Source organism: Nomia melanderi, chromosome 2 (genome assembly GCF_051020985.1).
Source record: "Nomia melanderi isolate GNS246 chromosome 2, iyNomMela1, whole genome shotgun sequence".
Classification (NCBI taxonomy): Eukaryota; Metazoa; Arthropoda; class Insecta; order Hymenoptera; family Halictidae; genus Nomia; species Nomia melanderi.
This window is the reverse complement of record NC_135000.1, coordinates 12,979,571-13,006,925: the sequence shown is the minus strand read 5'-3', so window position 1 is coordinate 13,006,925 and position 27,355 is coordinate 12,979,571. Positions and strand designations below refer to the sequence as shown.

Genomic DNA, 27,355 nt, shown 5'->3' with positions numbered 1-27,355 from the left:
AATAGAATAATTCGGGTGAGATGGTACTGTAGTTAAAATGGCCTGATCTCATTAAAATAGTCAAATATTTTCAATTTTTTAAATGGTATACTGAATCTTGAACAGAAACCTATTTAACTATTCTTATGTTCATAAATATATTTTTTTATTTTTGTTAGGTATCAATAATATTTATGATATAACAGTTCTTTCTTATAAAGTGGGCTATCTATCCGCGGCTTACTCTAGAAAGAATTACAAAATATTCCACTCCATGTATTCGTTGTCAGTTCAAATGTTAACTATTTGAATTCTAAGAAAGACTTCAATTAAAGCTTGCTATATTTAGGATCGCATGATTCACGACGACACTAAAATCATACCGCAAAAAGGGCGTACAAATATTCGGCGGGCGTACCGATAAACGGAAATGACGGCGGTGCTATCGAAGAAGCGCGATGGGCCTGTCCTCGCGATCGGTAATTCGCGTCGTTGAATTTCCGGGAAAAAGCCGGCGTCAAGATGTAATCGTATTACACCGCGTACAAGTCACTGCAAGGGAATCTTATTGGCTGAGAGCGGAGGACGCCCACAATGTGTACGCTTATATAGTACTCTAGTGCTATGCGGTGTTCATTCATAGTTCCACTGCTGTCTAGTCATTCATTAATCCGATACGGCGAGAGTGTCCTTACAGAGCGTGCGCTGATCACGATTCTCAATCGTTCGAGTGACCCCCTTCGAGTTCGCGCTCGCGCTCGCGCTCCATCGCGCGGCTCTGTGTATGTGTGTGGGTGTCCCGACGTCCTACAAGAGACTCGTGAAATCGAGAAGCACAAACTCGTCGACAAGGTGGATTAACATCGAGCACAGGAGAATGCGAATAGGTGAGAATGACTCACAATCAGTCTCGGTTTCATACGAACATTCTAGGAAGCAAAAGCGTTTGCACCGGTAAACACGCCGCGCCGAGCCGCGCGGCTCCGTTTAAAATAGCCGATGCTGCTGAAAAATCGATCGGTTTACCGTACATTGCATGATATCGCCGCGCCAAGGGAAAATATCTTCTCTTGTTTATTTCGCTGTGACACGCCGCGGAGAGCGTTAACCACGACTTTTCAAACCGCCGTTGATCTCCGCGTGTCTTTGAATTCTATTAAAACCGCGCGGTGATCGGCCAAAGAAGATATTCCAGTTCAAGGTGTGCCAGTTTCATCGATTTCAGCATAATCACATACTTGGCTATTTTTACTATCCCGCGGACATCAATTTTCCCGTTGTATCTCTGTCGTCGCGCGGGTAATTCGCTTTCGAGCGAGCACGTGGACGCGTCCTATGCGGGCGGCGGGACCGAATGGGTCGCGAGTTTTTGTTTTTCATTCATCGCCGTGGCGGTGGTTGTGCCGGTGGTGATGGTGGATCCTGATCTTTATCGTTAACGAAACTAATGGATTTCAAGCTTCTCCTCGCATCAAGCAGGCGCAAACTCGCCTGTAGCAAATCGCCTCGTGCGCCACGGCTCCTTGCAAGGAGTTTGGAACGCCATTCACATCGGCCGGTAGAAGCCGGTGCCCCTTTTTATCGCTCGTTTTCTACCGGTCTCGATTCTCGAAAGTGAATGAAAGAAGGAGCGCTTCCTCTAAGTTTTTTTCCGCGACAAACGAGGAATGCGGCGGTCGAGTAATCGCTCTGACTTCAACTATTTCAGTGACTTTATTGGGGAAGAATCACAGACGAGTTTCATTCCCCTCGCTATCCAATTATTGTTTTTGCCTTGCTCCATTCCACCCCCTTCGTCTTTTCCGTCTTTAACGATCATGCGTTTTCGGTCGACCGCGTGGACGCGCGGCATCGACTGGAATCCTGTGTTTCAAGAATTTAAACAATGGCTCCGGATTCGCGAACAATCAATTCCGTGAGAACGAATTCACTTGATGGACACTTATCTGATATGAATCATCTTTGACGCCATCTATTTAACCCCAATCGCTACTTGTCGTGTATCGACTTTATCTTGCAGCGCATTAATGCGAATGATTACACGTTATCGGAGTTATTCGCTATTAAAAACAGGTACACTCAGCTGATAGTTTACAGAGCTTGTAAATTGTTTTTGAAGAACCAATTATATACCGTAAATAAATCATACTTTATAGTTAATTGCGAATCGATACCAGCAATAGCGAACATAAGTGAGTTCATGGAATTAAAACATAATCGAAGTATTAAACAATACGAAAAGTTCAGTTTTATGCAACACTTGGTATTCATTTATTTAAAAAGTTTATTAGAAACAGATTTTTATATTCACTGTTTAATATACATTCTTTATGTTTTATATTTAATATTTAATAACATACTTGCATAATATTTTACTCTTTACTTTTTTAAAAATCATTAATACCCAATTCTTATGAATATAATATACAAAATAATATCGAGTCAAAACTATCTCAAAGAACAAATGAAGAAAGTATTAAGTTTATGGGATTGTTCTATTTAAACAATTAAATATTTCCTTCCTTTTTTTAATTATACTCTCTTGATAAAATATTATTCTTTTAATTCGATAAAAAATTGATATTATTATTTTTCGTATATATATATAATATTATTTAAGAAAAAATTGTGAATTGTGATAATTCTCTTAATCATGCTATAAACCGTCTTGATTTTGCATCATTTTTTAATACTAATAAAGCAGCCGAAAGTATAATCGACAGATGGCAACAAAAGCAAACAAAGAAACAAGTCGCGCAACGGTGCTACGCATTTCCGTTCCAATAACAAGCAAAAACCGAATACTGACTAGAAACAACGGCCGTGCCGGGAAATCGGCCGATTTCAGAAGTTAGCCTTGCGTAACGTAAATTTTCCTTTTTTCCCGCCGAAGTACGCGATTTGTTCGGAAAAAGCCCGAGCCTTTGCCGCATTACGTAATGAAGACGTAAGAACAGAAACGATAAAACTCGGGGAAACCCTGGTGCATTACCTGACGCCGTTGATTCTTATCGGGAAACTAGTCTGACAATGTCAATGAAACTCTGTTCAGCGAAACATAAAAATAAAAGGAAGAGACACCGCAACTCAATCTTTCCGCGTTGCTGTTGCTACGCAAATATTCATGCCGCAAAGGGATTAACGCATATTAACCTTTTCAGTGGCAAAGTGTGATATATCGTTCCTTTATGTACTTGCGAAAAATTTCTTTTCAATTTTATTAGTAATAAAGGAAGGCTGACATTTTTAATATTACGTAAAACTTGTATGAATTTTAGATAAAAATCGACCGATATATAAGTGAAGTGACCTAGCACAATGCTTTACGTGATAATTTTAAATATTACAACAATAACAGGGATAAAAATAATAAAATGATTTTTGCCGCCATATACGAGGCATTGGATCCAGTAAGTAAAAAAGTATTATGCCGCTTATATGGTGGCATTGATCCGTTAAGGGTTAAAATTGTCATGCATTTCTCGAATGCAAAATTCTGGCACTCAAAGGGTTAACTCCTTGCCTGGCGATTTATTTCGTCTCACGTGTTTATGCTTATATTATTCCATTTTGTCCCAAGCTTGTAGGCACAACCGTTACAAAAAGAAACTGAAATATTAATGATTCAATTAAACTTCTTTACAAAAATAAGAAAATTATTTTAGTCATGATACGACAGATTTATAAAATAAATTACAAAATTGCACGGTGGACCGACGCAAGTAAGACTGGTCATTTTCATTCAAGGGATTAATATCATACTGGTTTGAACACGTATTTCCCAGATTGCCTCCGCAACACCGCTCGTCAAAATGTTAACGAAATGCGAGGTATCAAACAATCATTTAACCCGTGACGGTGATTACCAGCTGGCGAGATGTAATTGAACACGGTCATCGTACTGTTACGTGTAGTTATTCCTTTCAATGATGATTTTGTCTAGTACCAACAAGGTGATTCACGCTCGAAATGACTTGCTTTTCGGAAGGATCTTCCGCGGCGCGCCAGACTACCGGTTAATTAACGACGTGACACCATAATTGACGTGGTAATTCGATCCCCTTGCGGATGCATCCTCTGAAGAGCTTCACGTGTCCTGGGGCCAAGCGTTAAAAAAGCGCTAAATTAAAATCCCGGGGCGACTGGCACCATCTTCGGGGCCCGCAGCGGGCCACCTCGTGGCGGTGCTTTCTAATTTGCAGCGCATAATATTCGAATAATTTGCACGCGCTAATGGGACCGACCGTGAGTCCCCGAGGAACGCGCCCGATACATATAGAAGCACCTTTGCGAACTTTTTCAAACTAACGCGGCTGCTACACCTAGAAGCGTGTCATATGATATGTAAGGTTAGGTGTATCGAGTACGTAGCGTGTGTGTCTCTGGCAGTCAGTTAATGCGTCGTGCGACACATCTAATCATGGACGTAATATCTTATCAATGACGTATACGGGAACGTATCTTTTCCCCTGGAGAGATGTCATCATTGGCTGTACATTTTTCCATTCCTCTCTAATTATTCATTGAAATAACTATTAGTATCTTACATTGTGGTTTGCGTTTCACGTGTTCTATGAACAAGTTACACAATACAGCGTATCTACAAATACACCGGTCACTTGATACACGTGATGAAAAATAATATTTTAACACTAAAACTACCGAGCAGTTAAATTGAGCTTTTGAAATTTCTCTGTAGGAATTCCAAGAGTGCATTTGTTAAGACTTTAATTGATTTTCAATTTAGTTTGCGTGGTGCTAAATCAATTTTTTTAACAATTTCTCGGAGAAACATTTGTTATATTTTTGACAATTGCAAAAAGAAGACATTAGGAATGAGTGACTTTAACTGGTTTGGTAGTTTTAGTGACAAATACGTTGTTCTTAACATTTGTTTTGAAGTAAATTCAACAATATATTTTTATGAATATGTGTATAAATATTTATGTACATGTTCGCTGATATGGAAGTAAGGTTCCCGGATAGTATAGCTACATTTGCATAATGTTTTTAGCGTAGTAAAATAAGGTTTGTAGGTTGAAAACGGTTTCGCAATTACTGTTGACATTGGATTTATGATTCATTTGTTTTGTTTAAGTGAAATGCAGACTTTTTTCCTGCTTCTATTCATTTGAAAATGTCAAATCGGGCTGATCTTTTTCTATTATCGGACCCTCCCGGACTTACCATTTTAGTTTAACACTTGTATGTCTATGTGTAGACGATGACAGAAAAATGTTGAGTAAGACAAGTTCAATTTGATGATGAGTCAAAATTGATTAAAGATTAAAATCCTCAAATGCTATAAAACTGTTTCCCCGAATTTCTGTCGCCGTCAACGGATTCTCTGCACGTTATCGCCCATCTAATCTGATATTCCGACTCTTCTTACTCATCGCTGAAAAAACCATAGATGGCCGGAAATTTACACATGTGCGTTATAAGTTCGAATTATTTCCATCTTCTAATTACTCAGATTTTACTATACCTAATTATTAAAATATTATTTGCAACAATCATTTTTTATAAATATAATGTTATATAAATGTAGAACAAATATTATATAAAATAGCTTCTTACATATATTCATACAATAAATCACATAATTAAAGCACATGATTGTTCCTGTTTTGTTAAAGAACACAAATTCGATCATTGTGTGTCATTGTTCTTCTGCTAATTAGATTGATTGTTTAAAATGTAACAATAAATTCGAAAAGTACAAATGCATTGCGTGTAAAAGTGACTCTTGTATTTAGTCGTATAAATCGATAAAGAGACACGTGGACAGAAACGACTATGTTGTCGAGTGAATTAATTTTTACCTGATAATTTTTTACGAGCTATCACTCGTTCCAACTGGATGATTCACCTCGTGTGAAAAAGCAACGAATATCTTCGTAAGTGAATTTCAAACAACAATGAAAGTTTACTGTGTATAAAGAAATTTTAAATTTAACTGCTTATTAAAATAATATTAAGACATGTATACCGTATAATTGTCGTGATTATATTACAAGAAATTATTTAATATATGAAAAATACGTGAAATTCCAATATATTAATGGTTATAATCTATTTATAATTTTGTAAACTGCAACAGAGAAAGTGCAAAAATATTAAAAAATCGTACAAATGCAGGTTCTAAAATGCGTACTTGATTAAATATAAATATTTATTATTTAAAATTGTCTACTCACTTTTATGTACATGCATTTCATATTATTCGTGTACAAAACTCTTATTTTATGTCTTTAATAATGTCACTAATTCGTTTGATAAAGTTCATGATCTGTTTATTTTTCTAATCCTGAAAAGCTTAAGAAGGATCTCATCGATCAAACTAGTTGCAAAATATTAGAAATCTAAAATTTTTTGAAGTAGACTATCAAACAAAATTGCTTATTGTCGTTTTACTTTAAGATTGATTTTGAAGAATTTTTTTGGTTTAACAAAAATTTTGTTTCTCCAGAAAGGTATTCGATTTTCAAAATCGAATAAAAAAACAAAGAGTTCATCTTTTGGGGAGGAAACATTCCCCGACCAATGTTTGTGTGATCTTCCTTCATTCTTAAGTTGAGTAGAATAATTGAGTTGAATAATTCTATGTGGCGAACAATGAGTTATTCATTACTCAAAACATATTCTTCATTTACAGTATATAAAATAAATTACTGTCTTCTTTCCGAGATTGTTATATATTATTCCTATTTTTTTAGGAAAAAATGAAAAGTTAACATAACGAAATAATATTCGCAAGTAAACATTCATATCTGTTACATCAGAATTTGTACATTTGTTTCTGTTGTATATTATGGTTTGTCTAGAAAAGAAGAATTTAGATTTACATAATTAATATTTCAAATTATAAAAAATGAAGTATGAAACGCTCATATATTGGTTGCTAATTGAGATTAAATTCATGAATCTGAATGACACAAACAAGGATTAGATTTGGATTAAGTGAAAGAAGCAAATTGATATTACAGTGTTCGAAATTTGATTTGTTTCACTGTTGTATCAGTAGATATTTTGTGAACTGTATGAGTTTAATGTACTTGTTTTTAACCTTCATAAAATCTGTTGATAAAGCATGATACTTTTATTCGAATGAATGAAAATCCTTCTGAGTAGTCTCCTTAGAATTGTTGCAAAATTTTAATATAATTATACATATATTTTAACTATAGTAAAAATACCTAGTTAAAGATAACTGAAGAAAACAAAATACAAATAAAAATATAATTTCTCAAACAATTACTTTATTGTTTACAGTAAGCATAATACTTAAAATTGACTCCAAAAATTTCATTGCAATTCATATAACTTATTCATACCAAATTTGTCGATGTCTATTGTACTTTCACTGCATTGTTCCCAGAAAAATAGTTGTTCACCCATACACATCTTGAGAATTAGAACTTCAGAAACAGAAGGTTAGAATACATATTCGCGTAACTACATCATTCAAAATCGGCACAAGCTTCACCAAATAATATTTAAAAATAAACGAATCTACTAAACTCAGTGTCAAACGAAATTATGCATAATGTAAATCGGTTCGCACCAAAGTTCACTGACAAGTTTAACTCGTAGTTAACGAAGCAGAATCTACGCTCGAAGTATACCGTCCTAAAAGTTCCACATTCCACCGACGATTATCAATACCGAGACGCGAGTCCATCGCCGTTAAAAGCGATCGCGAGAAGTTGCTCCCGCGACGGCGACAATTCCCACACGTTCAACTTGTCCCAAACATTTCAATCTCCTCGAAGTTTCTGAGAAATGCACGTACACACTCGCCGCTTGTCCGCTCGCCGAGGGAAACTTCGTGCCGCGGTATCAGTTTGTCAGAACCGGAAGCGCGGCGTGCACACACCACCCCATAACGAACTCGGTGAAACGGTACACGGTCTACAACGGTGCTTAAGGGGTTAACAGTACGTATAATGAAATTATCGTTGGTACGATGGGGGGCCAGGACGCGGTGTCTATCTCCCACGCAGCGAGTGGCAAGGTTCGGCGAGGGTGGTGTGCGCGAAGGTGGGAGGGCAGGGAAGACCGAGAGGTAGCCGAAGGAGTACAGCGTGGAGAGTCCGGGAAGGAGGAGGTGTGGTGTCGTAGGAGGTGCAGGCGAGGAGGGAAGGAGGTGGGACCGAGTGCCGGTGAGCGAGCGTGCAACAGCGAGAGGACGAGGTGAGTAGTAAGTCCGTGAGCCGGAGTGAGTAACTGGGAGCCGCAACCGAGGACCCACTCAGTCACCACGAGATCGGCAAGCCGAATGGTCAACCGCATCGGTTCTCCCGCTCGGAAGTCTGCGCATAGGCCCCGAAGGGATCGTAACAGGGACACGTCGGTTTTTCGGATGTCAACTAACGCGACTCGCCGCGGACGCGTCATTCGAATTGTGGTATCGCCAGTGGAGCACGCGGGGCTGAATTTCCCGACGCCGGACAGGGGACTAGCTGGGTCGCTCGCACGATGTGGAGATTTCTGGTGCGCTGTTACGTCACGTTGACATCGATCTGACACGCTGATTTTTCTATACGATCATACGTTTTCTGTCATTCTCTCGATCCCTTGACTTTTTCGTTTACGCTGGTCTTCCGCCGAGAACCGTTCTTTCTACGAGTACGCGCGTCTTCCGCTGGTAGTCGTGATCACCTGTGTTCTCCAATTCGATTCGGCACCGATTTCGAGGAACATTTACGGTAACGGGGATAAATCTGTCGAACCGTCGTCGGACTGAAAGTGCGCGAGTGGATGCGAGCGAGCAGTATCGACGGGAGAAGCCGAGGACTCTCCTGCAGGAGTACGAGAAAGAGATGATCTTCGAGCTGCTGGTGGCCGGAGCTTTCGCCCTCGCCACACTAAGGCGGTGTGTGTACATTGCTAAATCCTACCCACTTTCTCTCTAGTTTTTACCTCTTTTCGTATCTTTAAGTAAATATTATTTCTACTTTCCTGGTATTCCACGATGGTTTTTTTTTTGTCGATGTTGGACACGTGAAACCGTCGGTGACGCGGGCGGAGTAACTTTCTGTCGAACTTGACGGTGATACACATGAATAATCCGTGTTTTCGTATAGTCGATCATTCGCGGTTTGCTTGTTTCACCTGTACTTGCAAGATAATTGCCATTTATTTCCACCACGAGTATTTCGTGGAATCAATTGCAGGAAAGAACTAACGGCAAGTTGAAGCTAACAGCAAGTTTTGCTGTAATGTACATAATGATGCAGTGACACGTAAGGATTCCTTTCGTTCTTTTATCATGCCTTTTTTTCTTTCTCCGCACGACAATTATACTATTTTCTCCTTCCATCTGTTAATACTTCTTTAAACGGGTTCGACAGATTGATTGCAGCATTCGCTTAATTTTGTTGGTTGGAACGAATACCCGATCGATACAGTCTTTTCGAATACATGTTCGCAATTATAACTGCATCGGTAACATTGTTTATCAAGTAATTAAATCAGACATGATCTAAGACGTTTCCTTTTTGAACATTACAGACTACTATCTCTGATAATTATTGAAGACCTCATTATTTTATAATTTACTTGTTTCCAGTAATTTTTCAGTATTTATTTTGTAATATTTTACTGTGATGCTTGTTGTTAATTGATCTTCACGTGAACCAATTTTCATCGACTAAACGAGAATAACTGTATTTACAAACTGAGACACCGAGTCGGTTAAGTAATCTAATTCGTAATCGATAAGTATTATCAGGAAGAGTCATTTCTAAAGGAAATCTTTTGTTTGAACAGTATCCGGAAATACGATGGCAAACGTACTCGAAAAGAGTGGCTTATTCTGTACTTCTTTGATCTTGAAATTATGATAAAATTTCTGTTTTTGTTGCACGTTGTATTTGCCATCATTCTTTCAGCGTACAAGTGAAAGCTTAAATACCGATTATCAGTAGCCCAAATTCGGTCTGAGCCAGATATTTAACCGTGTGGTGTGTCGAACTGTATTCGTCTCCATCGTGCATAAGATGATAGGAATTGAAAAAGAAACGCATCTAAACTGTATCTCTTCTAAAGGTATCACTTAATAACAATCGAAGAACCTGGTTAATAGCCCTCTCAAGTTTCGGATATGAATTTACTTAAGCGTCGTTTCCCAATGATAACGACGCGTTTGGGTCACATGCATAACGTTTCACGCCAGATAACGAAGAGATGTGTCGCTTTGTTGTGGTCTCGTATGACAACACTTTCGTCGGAATGAATATCTCTAATACCTCATCAATCATCGGGGGACCTTTATAGGGAAAATTAGTAGACGAGTGACTAAGCGTTAAAACCGAATCAACGCACGAGCTTATGCTCCCCGTGTGTTTATTTGGCTTCTGAAACGATGGTCGGGAAGAAAGATATCACCGGCTCGTTATAATATCAATTCTACGTAGAATGTTTACGTTACAGTCGTGAATAAAAAGAACGATATTAAAATTAGCAAAACATTTCTTTCCGATCGAAATAAATTTTATACTCGCACGACCGTAAATTACTATCGTGCCTGGATAGAACCAATCGTATAATTATCACAGAGTAGGAATTCAATCCGAGATACAAATCGCCTCGGAAAACGAATTAACTACCGAGAGAAACGAGCTCCGAGAAACTGCTTTCGCATTTCAAATAAAAGCAAATCGAAATTTTCGTAAAGCGATACGGGATCTTATATTTCAGAAACGAATTATCCTTCCACCTTTTCTAAATTACGCGGGTACGTTGCACCAGACAAACAACCAACAACTGCGGATTATATTCTTAATTATAATATAATTATGACTGTATAATTACGTGTAATTGTGCTTCTTTTAAAAATTCCCAAGATGTCGGCCTCATAATTTAACACTGATTACTTTAACCGTTATACAAATATTGAGTTTCTCGTTAAGCATGATTGGCTTATTATATAAACTCATACAAGCCGCTGCACGAGTATATGAAGGGAGAGTTACATTACATTTATAAAGTTATGAAATTCTATTTAATCAGTCCATTTTGCAATAACGTTGTTATCATTAAATAATAAATACTCAGCAAAGTATTCAGAAATTCTTAGTTCAGTTTTTAAATGCAAAATTGCTTTGTGTTTATTGCATTCTTAATGGTTTATTGATAATAGTTGATAAAAATGTTCACTTTTTTAATTGTTCACATTCTTAGCAATATCAAACGATTCTTTCAATTTCCCGCTATGGTACCACGTTTAAAATTGATTAACAACCTAATTAAGTTTGCACAAAAGTATAATTTTTTATCTGCACTTTGTAATGAGTAAATGAGGATTTTTTTAAATATTACAAAAATATAGAAAAGAAGCTTTTGTATAATTTTATATATTTTAACCTTATTTTGAATATACTAAAATTCTTAAATTTTTACTCTATAATATCGAGTTTGCTTCGTGGTGAAGATTTTACATTAAACTTAATACATACGGATACTATTCAATTCTCGTTGATTAAAAAAAATAACATATATTACTTACAAATATTTAATGATGAAGATCAATCTAATTCTACAATGAACATATAATTTCTTTTTCTGCAGAGAAATTATTAACAATAATTAAACCCTTATGGAACTAATCAAGAAAGAATCACAAAACAAGAAATTAATACGCCAGATAAAGTCGTATTTTATCCCCAAGTATTCCTAATTAGGATTTCGCATAAAATATTCTTGAAAATCGATTTCGCATAAAAATTTGCAATCGGGTAATGTTAACTGTTCTCCGTTCTCTCCAGCATCGTTAACCCCTTGCCTTATAATACCGTGTTAGACCCATAATGAAAGTTTCGAAGAAAGTTCGCAAATGCAAATATCAGTACACTCATTTAAGTTAAAATTAAATGTTAGTTTTCTATTATTAATTGTTAATCTTGGAATAAATTCATACACAGGACATAGAGTTTTTCTCTTCTTCTAGTAAATTGCTAACCCTGGAATAGTTCTATGGGCCGCAGTTACGAAAGAAATCATATGACAAGGGGTCAATTCGAACGAATCTTCGTCGAAGACAAAAGTCATTCGGAGTGCGACGGAAACTCAAGACCAAGCGGAAAGGGGGAAACTGAAAGTTCGCCGATTACGATCTAATATGTATAGTGTGGAAAGCTTGCGGTTGGATTGTCTTCCACATCCGCGTGTTCCTCCGCAACGAACAGGCTACGGTCGCCGATAGAGGCGTGCGCCGTGTTGATCCGGGACACACATGGACTGTTTGCTCGGGGTACCATCGCAGACCCTTTTTTCGTGTTAGCTCCGAGCCGAGTCACAACACTAGTAAAGTTACAAAAGCCAAAGGCAAACAGATCCGGGGATGGGCCTTAACCGGTTTATCAAACACTCGTACGTCCCGGAGGTGGTCTCGTACGTTACTGGAAGTGACGAAGACGAGAGATCTCGAAGGATGACGACGATGTAGATGTCGACGAAGGTTTGTCATCTTACCCGGGGCGCACGCGTACCGTACGTTTTCACTGATTCGCGACGGGGCAAGGAGAAAAGTTCACTGCTCTTGATGGTACACGAGACGAAAGCGATCGTTTCATGGAGGTGGAGAGAAACGGACGAAGGAGGAGTCAAACACTGCCGAGGCAAACCTTCTTTTCTTTTGCCAGGTACCTTTGAGCCGCCGTGAAAGGAACGGTATCGGCCATAAGCACACGATCATTCCGAGTTTACAAATTGCTACCGATTGTTTGCACGAACGATGATGCGGTTCGTTCGGACGACTTATCGTTTCGACGTCCCGTGGCTGTTTATGAAATGTCGATATCGGGATGTTGGCATGCCGAGGTAAAACTAATTCGAAATTGGTTTTCCATTTCGTATTGTACAGTTATTTGGCAAGGGAGAAGAGAAATGTGGAGATATCATATCGGTAGAATAAGTGGGATGAGATAAATAAGCATATCAAGTTTACTTATTCAGTACACAACCTGTACCTTCAGATATTTATGTGAATTTGAAAGGCAAATGGAGAAATATCTGAGCTCTTCATCGTATTTGTAGAAATCAAAATTCTGCAAAACCTAAACGACGTATATATATTCTTGATATTAGTTTAGTTACAATTCTGTAGTTCGTAATTTTGAACATTTGTACGAAACTGTTAATCTGTAAAGTACTTTTCTAAAATATAATTTACTTTTTAAATTAATCAGTTTTCTCACTTCTTTCTTATTTTATCGTTGTATTTGTAAACATTTTTGCAAACTTTCTTAACAATTAAATTTGTATCGAAAAAAATTGAGTTTAATTATGAAAAACATATTTCCAGTAAAGTTAAAAAAGTAATTGTCCTATCAGAATTCAGCAAGAATGCGCTTCTCTTGCATCCTTTTCCTATAATCTGATTTCAAACGACAGGTACATCGAAAATTCAGATGCTAAGGGTGAAAGTAATAAAGCAATTTCGTCAACTTAAATTACACGCTGCATTCCAATCGTCGAAGTAGGGTCGCGAGAGAAAACCATTCGAAATTGCACCAATCGCAGTTTGTCCTTGCAGCGACCCGTTCACTTCCATAGAAAATTGCATGAAATCACTAAAAACTATTTCGTGTAATTCATTCCGTCCCGTCAATTGGATAATCGAAAGATCGCTTTTTGCAATTTGACAATATTGTTTGAATAATGAAAACGAACGATTGCAGTCATCGTCGGAATCGATTTACGTTCGTTTGTGACTTTCCGAGGCAAACCAATAAAAGAACAGATTTGAAGATGACTTTGAACACGCACTTCGTTGTGGTTTCGGGTTCACCAGGGTTCACTGGACATACTATGTCGGACAGACGGCCATTCCACCGTGAAATGAAAATATTATGCCACTATCCAGACTGCTTAGCGACACTGCTTATAATGAAACATTATGATCACTATTCTATGGAGACTTCATTGCAAAACTGCCTGATGTAATAAACGAAGAAACAGTAATGTGAAACTGTAATTATTTTGTTAATTTTGAAATCGGAGATAGTTATTACAGTATTATTTTGGGACAAGAGGAATTTAAACAAGTTTATCAACTTTTGTTCAATTTAATATGGAGAGTTTCGAGCTTCAAAATTTAGATATGCATTTATTCAGTCTATCTTATTCAATCTATCTTATTCAGTAATCAATTCGTGCATTCTTCATGTAACTCTTAAAAGATTATAATTATTTAATATGAACATTATACTCTTTTTATACTCTTCATAATCACCTTATAGCACAACATGATAATTACTGTTTCGCTCTTATTAATATTTTATTTTTCTTTTTAATTTATTTTCATTCCGTTATTCTATTCAAAATTTGTTTATCGTTAGTATTTGAATGAAAAGAAAATATTAACAAACACACCTGAAAAACATTGTCGTTTCAATAGAAAATGATGTTTTACTTTGAAAAACAGACATTCATTATTCGCATTATATATAATATTATATGCTTCATTTCCACAAATATTTTCATTTCTATTCTCGTTCTCCTTCATTTTACAGACTCATTAAAAACCTGTTCGAAAAGCAGAAACGCAGCCAAATTAACGAAAACTTTCGAATCGCATACCGCAGCATCTAATAGACCATCCGTAACAATTTTTGGCGCATAAGTCACTTTAGTGTGTCCGCGCAAGATAAAGAATACGTTAAGATAATCTTTTCCACACCAGGCAATAAGCAGAAGTAATCAAATCGCTTCACCAAAACCGCGACGACGTGTTTACTAAACACAAAGTCCGTTTTTCAACAGGCCGTATTGTATGTAGAGCCCGACAAGCATCGGACTCGCTCCGCCGCGCCGCTTCCCTTCCCTGTCCCTCTCGCCACGGTGACTTTTTCAATGTTTCCAATAAAATTACTCAAGACGTGACAGGTCGAGCGTGGTAGGCGGTAGTCGATGTGCATTCGGCTGACAAGGTACACAGGCGTAACGTACACATGTCGCCAGTATGTCATCGTGCGTCGATTTTACCGAGTACGCGGGGTTACTTTTTCTGCCAATTTGTTAATCGTGCTCACTTACTGTCGGTCGAAACGACGCCAGCCTTTGCCTCGGGAGAGACGAGGTAAAACAGTCTTCGTCTCGGGCAACCCGAGACCGAGATAAATTCAGTTTCATGCATTCTCGTCTGGTTTTCTGACAGGTTTGCCAGTCGGACTACCGATTACAGGGCATCGGCCCGATCGCTTTCCGTCTCGTGAGATACGCGGCCGATGTTGAAACAAGGGCGATCTCGGAATCATTGTTCCAAGATTTACGAGCGAATTGATAAAACGATTTCGGCGCGCCGGTTTATCAGTATCAGTCATGTTACTACCCTTTCACATTACACAAACCCAATGTGTCACGTATTGATATGTTTTCGGTATAAATCACACTAAACTGATTGCGAAAGTAACGGATGATCGAACATGCTTTTCGCGTTTGAAATGTGTGTCGTCAGAATTTCAACTTCTTTTCGCTGCTTAGTTTCGGCGTGAAATGTTTAACTAGTAGTAAGTTGTTTTGTTTAGATGACGTGAATATTTCGTGAAATCACCTCGGGAAATAAATTCAAAGTGCATTGTATGTAAAATTTATATTCTTTGGAACTTCTTTTCTTCAGTTTTGTTAAAATATTACAGAAAAAGTGATTTCCTTTATTTAAAAGAATAGCGCTGGTTATGATATTTTATAAATTTGACAAAAGTTTATTCTATGGAAGTTGAATATTTCGATAAAGATTGAATAATAAAACTGAAAACATTCATTCGGTTAGTAACAAACCAATTTATGTTCAATGTGATTTTCACTTTATGCACAAGCATGTTCAACGCTATTTTACATTTACAAAATCAGACGATTAATAATTTACGTATCAAAACAAATTCAATTGTATCCAATTTTTCAATTCCGTAGGTGCAATAACAAAATCGTAAAATGCAGTTATTTGTGTCCACGTGAGAAGCAGGGAAAAGATAAGCGGCCAGACAACGATATAATTTATCAGACATAAAAGGCAACTCGAAATGTAAAGACGTCTTTAAAAGCATGGTTATATTCTACTTGAAAGCATAAAAGTTAATACAGACAACAGAACTGTCGTAATCGAAGGGAGATTTAATAAATATTAAGAAGCATCGCGTTTATTGGCTGGATACGAACTATTCATATCTCCGATCGTTGGTTCTCAGGAATCTACCACGATTCCGCTGAATATCGCTCCGTGATGGCTGCTTGCAGGGAAGGTTATGTTCCACTTGTTACAATTTAGGATTAACTGCGGTTTCGTTATCCGTAACGAGCCACTAATTGCAAGGATTTACGAATGCGTTAAGCACCAGAAGTTATTTCTTGTCGGGCGGTTTAAAGCGCGTCCGCGCATCATTCTTGTTTCTCGTTCGTATCGCGACTGTTCATACTTATCAACGTTAAATTCATGATGGTTACAAACTACTTGCGATATATTCACTTTTCGGTCCGATTCGGTTATTACTTTCAAAAATTATATTTCTTTATCCGCAGCGGATGAGCTTACGACGCTATTTAAGTAAAGTTGATTAACTTTTTGAGATTACGCGATACTTTATTTTTAGAATAGTTAGCAAAAAAATAATTCTTTGCAACAATTCAGTAATAGAATATTTATCTCATGCATTTATCAAACGGGGAGTTGTGCAAGATATATCAAACTAAAGCGTCTAACAATGATTATTTCAGTTTTTATATTGGTGTTTTAATAAAGCTCTTGATTGACGAAAATAATGTTTTGTACTCCGGTTTATGGAAAAATTATCATTAAGCGAGAGTGTATATTATTAGTGGAACAAAAAATATATCGATATAAATATGTGCAAGGATTTTTTAATTACAAAGTTACATGAGAAAATATAATGCAGCGATAAAAGTTAGCGATGTTTATTTACATTGTTTATATGAATTGTATTCGATACATCATTTATAATGATTAAGACAGTAGTACAATACTTATACTTCATTTTTTATTCACTATTTGTATTTTAAATAATACGATAACTTTTAAAAATTTTTGTTTATTTCAGAGTATTTCAATTAGTACTCTATACTGATACTCAACATGCGAGCGTGTAGAAAAAAGGATCTGAGATCTCATTAGGTGGTTACAGTGTTTATCGAAAGAAATAAAAGTATCGATTCAAGATTGGTTTTAAGATCAGTTTCCCCGAAAAGCTTATATTATTAAACACGTATTCATATGCATTATACATATTTATAGTTTATAAGACGATTTCAATTGTTATACAGTAAGATATTCCCGTGTGTTAATTAATTCAGTTACTAAAAATAGTTAAAAAACATTAACCGTCTAAGATTCTCTGTATACTTACATACAAACACAGTATAATTACACTTCACCTAGATCACCACACTTCAGAGTATCGTCATCATAATTACTTCAACCAATATCATGCAATTCAGCTTGTCGAATTTTTTTTTATCTACATATACAGATCTAAAAGTTCAGAGTGCGGGTGGTATGGTGCACATTACAGAATGAGGCAATGTTTAAATTATACGCTACGCAGCAAATCGAGTTTTACGAGGCCTCGATGCACACTCTTCCGTTCCACCACCTACGATGGCAATAACAGAGCCTCAGGCAAATCTTGACTATGCCATGGAAATGCTCTTACTTCCGTAAACTGGTGCGATACTTGTGAACCAATACGTGTTAATATTTTCAATGCAAAAGTGACCTACGCTATATCATAGGACATAATCTTCTTTTATTAAATATTTTTTCTATTCTCCTAATATTTAAGGGAAGTTACAATGTACAGAAATATTAATAATTGAAACTAAAGTAATTGTTGTTAATGTTGACTGTTAAATATACATACGGACATTGACCACTAATTTTTAAATTACCATTGATGTTTCATAGAGGTTACTTTATGATTACGATGGAAGCATATACGCATATATTAAAGGAGAGATAGAAAAAGTTACCGTTAGTAAAAGAGACAATTTTCTATGTAGTTTCTAAATATTTTAAACAGTTGTGTACATCTATATAATATGAAATGCATAATAATACTATGAATCAGAAACATAATTTGGTTACAATTAGAAATTAATTTATAATAAATAATTTATTTCAGATTTATTTTTTATTGTACATTGTACTGTATTATGTATAATATGTACGTGCATGTCTCATATATCATAATAGTTCTTTTACTATCGAACCTTATTTTTGTGTGTTATCACCAGTTATTATATTAAATAGAAGAATCTTAATATAAACGTATTCTTAACCAGTTTCATTTTTTTCACAAAACATTAAATATTAATTTTTCTGTTGTTATCAACTCTCCCATTGCATTCTTTTAACGCTAGATTTACTGATCTGGAGTATTTAAATCTTCAACAGATTTAAATAATACATTTTAATAACATATTTTCATTGATATTCCATCTATATTTTTCATCCCATGTATAATAATCCATCCCTTCAAACCTCTATATATAAGATAACCACTTTACGGAAAACAATACAATTTAGGAAGGCAATCCGCACCCGTAGACGCAGTGTTAAAACAAATGCTCACATAAAGCTTCTATTCAACATTTCTATAGGTATATAAATAACACGCGTACCGATGGCATTAGACAATCCGATTGAATATTGTCCGGCAGGAATAGCAACTATCGCATATTACGTTCGCGTTAAGTAACGACGGGTCAACCATAACGTCCGCGCCTCCTAAGAACAATCTTCTAACGCTCCAGTTTGAGGTCCTTTAGCGGCGACCGATAATTGGTCGTAGCCGAGTTCGAGGGTACACCATGAACGGTGCGGCGATTCTGAACCGATAGCCTGGGGTATATTGATTCTGAAGTCCGGCCAATTACGAAACGTGCAATAAGGAATGGTCGTACGAGCATCCGAAGATAAGCTACCATCCACGATCTCTCGCCACCTGACGCCCTCCGCCGGTACATGGGTGATTGCTATTCTCTGCCTTCGGGGGCCCTGTACGAAATGAGCGATGCGTTCATTCATGTCAAAGTACAAGACCGCGCTCCGTCCGGCTAGCTACGTTTATTATAATGTATGGGCGCGGTGATACACAACGGATCGATCGATCGAATGGTCACGGGGAAGAGCTTGGAATGCGCGCCGCGCGTTCTCGCCCGCGTAAGAATATCAGGTGTGACTTACACGATCAACGCGATTTACACACGCTTACCATTCCAATGCGAGAAAAATGTCCACGCTTCGGCAAGTAGGGCAATTAATGAACCGTGCAGTTAGAAATCGTAACACGCATATTTTTCAAATACGAACCGACGCGGAAAGCAATTTCTTTTTTGCCAGGAATCGCGCATACCTTTTGAATTATTACTGGTTTCAGTGATATATGCAGACCAAGTCGCCGCGCTGTATACTCTGTTACGTATTATGCGAAATGTATCTCGAATGTCTAACCGTGCGACATACACGTTTTAATTATCGGCGCGTGTTGGAGATAAATTCGAGTTGCCACGGTACGCTTCCGTGTCGTGTCTGGTTGCATCCTCGAGACGCAGAGGATTTGTTTTTTCTATCATATAGTTATGGAATCATCGGGGCGGGAGTGTTCGCCATTTGAGAAAAATATCGATGGATTTAATCTGATCGAATGAAACCGATTCATCTTGTACAGGTGAGAATTCAATCTGACGAGTAACCTCGCGCTGACGGATTACATTAATTCATTATCGAGATACGCATCGGTGCGTTATAGAATACTTGGTTGGTTAGTTGGGTAAATCGTTGCCAGTCGCGGGATGTTGGTCGATCATTCGATCGTTTCTCGCGTCGTTGATGATAAGACAAGTAGAAAGGAAGGGAAAAAAACAAAGGCTACGCATCTGAAGGCTCTCGGTCACGGTTCGTGGGTGGAGCGAGCGAGTTTGTGCCTGACCACCGACAACTTTGATTCAATACGATTGTTGTAAAGTCGGTTCAATGATCGACACAACACACAAACGGCAACCGTTGCTCGGTCTCAGCAACGAGGCACGCACGCACGATTCACACGAACGTTTTGCCACGGACACGCCGCCAAACCAGTCACGTTTACACACGCGATACCACGTGCTCATGACTCGATCGTGTTTCAATTTCTACATACATCGTGGCTCTCAAGGGGATCCAGACTCGCGCACTTTACATAGCAGTCTATCGCGAAGGATTTACATTATTGTCAAGGACCGAAGCGTTAATCTCACGTCGACGTAACTTTTACTTAACCTCAGGGGAACATTTTAATTCTATGTCTCATTGGTGTCCATCTTTAATGAACGAAGACGCTGCGTATCAGGAGAGGTTATTTACGAGTCAGTTCAACAGAGTTCCTTTTGCATAATAATTGTATTTGCATAGCAAAGTAAATCGTTCAGTTCAAAGTTATATTGTTTTAAAATGCGTAATACGGGTCTTCTCAATTAATTAATTTCTGATGTACGTGCCTTTGTTATATTGAACTAATTGTAAGCGGAAGATATTTTTGTATCTATGTTATAACTTTCTAATGAAGTGATTATTAAAACTCATTAATTGTAGAATTGTATAAAACTATATAAGTACACGTAAATTCGTTTCCACATTAAAAATGTATCTCAGAAATATTATTACATTTTTGCATGTTAACTTATTCAATTGAATTAAGTATATATTCTGAAAGAGAAGTTGTACAATTATATTTGTTAAAGTTAAAGAAATTTATTACGTAAAAAATATAATTCAAATAAATAGATGTGAAATATTCTGTAATCATGTTTTTAACTGTATATAGTTCATAATACAAGTTATAAGTAGGACATAGGACATATACAACAGTATATTAGTAAAGTGGTTTTAATGATAGATGTCGTAATACAACGTTGTAAATTCAAATGTTCTTTTAAATAATTAATAACCATAAATGAATAGAACATTTTTTATTACAAAACGCTATTAGATATTTCGAAACCTATGTGTTTTGACAATAATAAATTCACAAATATTTTATTTTTTCGACGTCAGCAGATTTAAATCCAATAAATTTCTGCTTTGCGGTGTCATAAGATTGATCGTCGCGAGGTTTCACAACCAGGATACGATTACGATAAGACACGTTCCTTTAAGCTTGAATAAAAATATTTTCGTATGGGTGTACTCATTACGCTCTACTATTACTATTTTCTTAGCTGAAGGCACTTATTGTTAGAAATTGTTGAGGGCTACAATTCAAAATTTAAATCTATTTTCCATTAATTTTATGCCGGTGATGATCGCTATGAGAATCAACGTGACAAAGTGTGCAATATATTCTATTCCAAGCACTACGAAACTATAAGAATGGATACACTTACCTACACACATGTAAAAAGCTCTTATAATACGATGAGGAATCAAATGGGAGCGTTTTTATACCCGAGAGAGTCAATGATACAATGTATCGACGCGAGTTTGCATGTGGTTGGCAATGAAGGTTACTTAAAGCACCTACTGTGAAACAATGAAATAATTTATAGCGATCGTGAAACGTTTGCGGCTCCATATTTGTTGAGACCTTTCTCTCAGCTTTTAGGTGCAAATTACACGCATAAATTTTGCAACATTGTACTTCAGGCATTGCGTGTTGTGAAACTTTTACCGTGCTCCGGCTAACTTATGTTACGACGACCGCGACCCTGCGCGAGCATTCGGTGTGTGAAGGGTTGAAAATATTTTACGACGTGTACAATAGATCAACCCGAGACGAAAATAGGGGGAATAGATCATGTAAAAAAAATTGGACAATCTTTTATAACCACGTCTTGTATTTTGATTACCATACCGAGCTGGATGCGATGAACATTAAAAGCAATGACGCGATGACACCTCGTGACACAGTCGACCGACTTTATGACCTCGAGGTCGAGGTCGTTATCGACTTGGCATGTTCGACAATGCGTGGAAATCGTAAAGATCCTAAAGGGACGTCGAGGCGTGGTGCACGCACCCAGTTCCATCTAAAAGCCCCGCTGACATCTCTGTATATGCTCAGAGCGGGAGATCCTCGTAAAGGGCCTGCGGTGTGAGAGTTCGATTTTATGTTCCCGCAAGACGAAGGGACCGCCCGCAGTTAGTCACACAAAAATCTTTGCTTTCTTTTAATGTGTCGTTTTCTGCGCAATTTTATGATTTCATGGTAAATAATTTCACTTGATCGGTCAACCGTTGCAGGTAGTCCTGTAATGGAAACATTGAAGTACAGGATGTAACTAATGGTTCAGCACTTTTTTAACCAAGAGGGTGAAAGACACCTTTGAAAATTGTAACTTAAAATTATTTTCTGTATTGGATTATTTTTCCTCGATTGACTTTTCGATTTTTCTTAGAATGATTATAAAATTAATTTAGCAGTGTGTATATTTACTAGATTGTATTCAATTATTTGTTAGATGATATTTAGTAATTTAATAGATTTTATTAAATAACATTTTGGTAGAAATAGGTATATACGAAAAACGGTAAAAATACTGTTGACCGAGATGGCTGAAATTCAAGGTGAAAAAATAATACATTGAGTAAAATTCTCTGATTTAAAATCACGTATTCGAAAATATTAAGTGTGAATATTCGTGGAACACGTATGCACTTGGCTAATTCTTGATTACATATGTGTTACACAATCTGCATGCGGAAAGAAGTAAAAGATATAAACTGAAGAATTTTTTATTTCAGACTTGGATTTCAATAAAATTGAGTTTTAAGATGTTCCGTCTGTATTTCAAATCGAAGTTTCTCGGGAAATGTTAGTCTACATTTTTCATTTTTTTTGTACAGAATTTTGATCAATTACACTATCGATATTTACATAAACCTAACCTAATGTATATGTGTTTTATAAATCTGCAATCCCAATTTCACAAAAAGGAATTTTCACGCGAACAAATTTATTCGTGCACCTTCAATTTAATTTTGCATGCACGATTACTCTCCTGTCGATAGTGTCATAAGATTCAGTTGGTAGCATCGTTTTCTTTTAATGAAACGAGACAAAGATCATTTGATATAGCAGAACTTTTTCTGCATAAGGAATAAAGAGAGTATCTCTAATTTCTACATTAAATTATATATCATATTTTTTATTCAGATAGCTCTTATCATAGCTTCCGTAACATTGAATTGAAACACTCTTCTTATTTTAAATACGTAAAAAGTAGTTTGACTTTAATTTTTCGTCATTACTTTTTAATTGCACCATACTGAGACGATTTGGTGTAAAAAGAATACCAGTCCTACCTATTTTAAAGACTTAGTCTATCCAAGGAAGAGTTATTGTGAGTTTACTTATCTTGTAACTCTCTTCTGATCAATGATTTCAATCATGCGTGAGAAAAGTTTCTCGTTAATAAAATAGCTTGTAATGCTTTATTTGCTCTGCTCTGCGTACCGTGTACCTTAGCAATTATTTTGACAAGAGTCGTACTGTTTTATTAGACCAACATGGATTTCATAATCCCCGACAATGACGTTGGCAGATTCGGATTGATTTGGGTCAAGTTTCCTTTCATGTGCATTCCGAAGTTGCCCCTGAGACCAGGAATAAATCTTACCCGGTCGAATATCTTCATTCTGTTTATATTACGCAATAATCGTTTGCAAATACTCCGTGACGAGATATAATCCTCCGAGGTTGGTGTGAATGGAACTTTACGGCGTAGGTCGTAAAGACGCGTAGCGAAATCGAACGCGCGACAAACAGCAAATTACCCTTCGCCACGACGAAACGAAACGACCAGTTTTCTGTCTATTGTGCGCAGTCGCTGCGCGTCTAATGGTCAAACGGAAGTTTTAAAGAAACCAGTGAAATCCTCTCCTCTACGCCCAAACGCGGAATTCCTCCGAGACAGTCCGTCCCCGTACGATTTCTAATTATCCGTGACGCGAGTATAAAAATGCGGGAGTCATGAATGAACCGCGGGAGTGGAAAATATTTTCCCCGGTGTCTTTCTCTGGAAATGTTCCGAGAAAGATCAGTCGCCGTTAAGAACTAGACTGACAAGAATGCGCGCGATGAATAATGTATATTATTGGCCATTAATCACAATGTTCCTTTTATTCTGTTTTAAGCGCACCGACCGCGGCAATTTCACAATCATTTGCATAATCTACTTTTCTTGCGCGTAATGTCGCGTCGCGGGTATTCATCGGATCCTGAATATTCATGGCCGATCCTTTGCGCGAAAGCAAGAAAACTGAGGGATCGAGTCGTCGGGTTTCAATTCCCTTTTCCTCGGTCGGGTCGTCGAAGATTTCGGCGTGGGCTACGTCGGCATCGCGGGTACGCGTCTTCTACCGAACGCGATATCCGCTGCGTCGAACAATAACACGGGGGAGCTTTCTCCCGTCGCATCGGGAACGAGCGCATCGATGATTTCGCGTGGCAGCGCCGGTGTGTACGTTGATCGATCTGGCGAAACGCCGAGCAATCGCGCAATCGTTGAATGGAAAAGGGGAGAGAAGACGCGGGGCATCGTGCAATCGTTCGTGAAAGAAAGGAGGCGCAAGGGGGGACGCGAAAGAATCGCGATACCATCGACCGCGATTCACGCACATAGAATCGGCCTCCGCGAGCGCTTTCCTGCGCACGTGTGCGCACGCGTGTGCGGCCTATCGTCGGCCGAGGATTCGAGATAATGTAATCGACGATGACATTGAACGCCGTAGTAGCCGATCTCGTGCATTCCAGCGCTCGGATCCCCCCCCTCGGTGTCGCCGCGATGCGGTCGTGAAACGTCGTTCCCGATCAACTCTTGCACCGATGCCAACGGTAGGCTGTCACCTCTGGATATAAACGATAGATGACGTCAGTATGACATCAGTGATCCATATCGTCGTAATACCGTAAAGCACCTTCAGCCGCGCGTACGCGGCCGGGTGGAGCGGCCGAGATAGTTGCCGTGGCGGGGTGCTGTTCAGGGGGAGGGAGAGTAGGAGAGAGTCGTGCGTTGCGCCGGATACGCGGAGGGAACGCGACGATACGGTGTAGCAGGTAGGCAACGAGCGGCGACGAAAATGAACAAACACGAGAGCGCGGATGACGATGACGAACGGAGAGAGAACGACGACCACGCTGGCCGGAGATAAGGGGGCGGGAAGGAGGAAGAGGAAGAAAAGCAGGAACAAAAGGAGCCTAGGCTGCGGCCAGAATTACCGGGTAGAAGGTAAAGGATGGAGGTTAACGCGCAACCCTGGCAAGTTAAAATCCCTCGGCATCACGTCTGTTTATGGGTGGGGTCGTCCTCTGACAGGGAATATCCGACGCGCTAGACCCGCCAGACAAAATGCAAATGCCCGTGCGCCCCGCTAATCTGTCTGGCGAATCCGTGACGTCAGATTCCATTGGCGGAGACATGATTCGCGGACGAGGTTGACCCGATTCGCCTTTCACGATACACGAGCGGCGCGCGCGCACGCTTGTTCGAAAAGGTCGGGTCGGCAGGACAGAATTTAGCTGTGTTTATGTGTACGCAACCTTTCGAACGAAACCAGCAGAGAACTCGCATTATCGGAGCCGCGCGCGCGCTCGCGTTGCGTCGCGTCGACCCATGCCGCGCCGCGGCGTATCGATAATAAAGGTTAATGGATATACGTTATCATATCGTTCCTCGATTCGACTCGAGGAGAAAGCTCGACGCCTCTGCAGACTATTCCCGACGACTCTTCGCGTGCGTATTGTATTAAATGTTGCGTGCCATGCATAACCTGCCTCTTCCTATGGTGCCCACCGTGTATTCGCATATAGTACGCGGTACTCTTGTCGTAGGTGCGGATGAGGATGGTACACCTTCGGTGTACAAACGCGATTTCTGCGCACACGTACGCGCGAGCGCGCGCGACGCGTACCGCGTCTGCGTGGAAAGAGTCTGAGAGTGACGGCACAGAAGGAAATGCAGAAACGCGTCCCACTTACCACTTTGAATGACATCGCACTAACGAAATGTATTTTTCACGAACGTGCGTGACCGAATGTGTCTTCGGTGATTGCTTCTCTGATAGTTATTATCGCCGTGTTCCGGCTCGTAAATTGGACAATGCGAAATTGATTTGGTATATTAATCTCGATAAAGTTATTAAGTATAATCTTGGATGAGTCTCTAATCGAGATGCGATGGATTTGGATCCTGTTATGAGGAACAATGTCAGTAACTTTTGCCACGCGTCAATGCTATAAGTTCGAAATAATGAGACATGTATTTCTTATTTTCGATCTTTATGATCAAGTTAGCTTTCGATGCAATAAATGAATTGGCTTGGAAGGATAGTAGCAATATGAGTCGATTAATACTAACGTTACGATGGTCGAAATATGTGTGTTGTATTGTTATAACATTAAGAAATATTGTATTCAATTTATAAAAGAACCTTTCCATATATAAATATTTACGAACGATGGTAACGTTACATTTAAATTATTTATCCAGTTACAAGCTATTCCATCTAAAGGAACATACTGTGAAATACTTTGAAATGAACATTCATTTATTGCACAAATCCAAACATTTCCCACACAATCAAAATTCAACAGAAAGAGAGTTCATGACCTCTGTAGCTTACGTAACTCATTCGGAAGCAATATATCTTTTAGACTGGAGTAGTATTTAAACACACTTGACTAATCGATTTATTATCTTCCTTTCTCCTTACACAATGTATGTTGCCTGTTCTTTGTATATTCAACGAGACGATTTGCATTTGTCAGTGTTTCCCGTGTTCTTCCTGCATACGCATCCTACGAGAGCCGAACATCTCGCAACTGTCGTCGCGTTAGCTACGGCTATGAACCAGGTGTCAATGGTTGATATCAAGAAATTCCCCGGCATGTTCGCGATCGGCAATGATATTGTGTTCTCTCCGGTAAGGTGATCCGTTCGATTCACCAGTACTCTCTCTTTTCTCGCTAGCTTGAGTCGGTCGGAAGAGGCGAAGGTGGAGGCTAATCACCACGCAATCACCGCTCCCGGTGCGGCCGACTCCGACCCGTTCTCAGAAAGCAGCAACCGCCTTTTGCCGCCCTGGGGCATTCACCACCGCGGTACCGGCATAGCAAAACCAACAATCTTCATCCTCTTCTCCGCGGAAAAAAAGGCCTCTACCCCCTACCCTCTTCCCCGCCCCTTTTCTCCAAATCACCGGAGGGCCGACCGATCAGCCGACTACTGGCATCCGGGGAATCCATTGCGAGAATGGCGGCAATTCCACTTTGAGAGCCGATCGGTTCGATGTCGAACATACGTATTAAACGACCGAGTAAGCAATCTTTCGAACACGACATTGTTCGGAATGCGGATCATTGGGTCGAGATGGTACCAGCCA

General features: G+C 38.6%; 1 protein-coding gene across 3 annotated transcripts in view; it reads left to right on the top strand.

The window, feature by feature from the left end:
* The first annotated feature begins 633 nt into the window (after positions 1 to 633).
* Positions 634 to 27,355, top strand: part of LOC116430743 (uncharacterized) — a 38,687-nt gene continuing 11,965 nt past the window's right edge. Inside the window, exon 1 of one of the 3 annotated variants that reach the window (XM_031985275.2) lies at positions 634 to 866. In XM_031985275.2, coding sequence (XP_031841135.1) covers positions 764 to 866 — 103 coding nt within the window. In that variant the 5' untranslated portion in view covers positions 634 to 763. Of the gene's footprint in view, positions 867 to 8,109; positions 8,176 to 8,197; positions 8,860 to 27,355 lie in introns of those variants that run through there. The other 2 variants (XM_076364474.1, XM_031985276.2) reach the window with 2 other exon arrangements.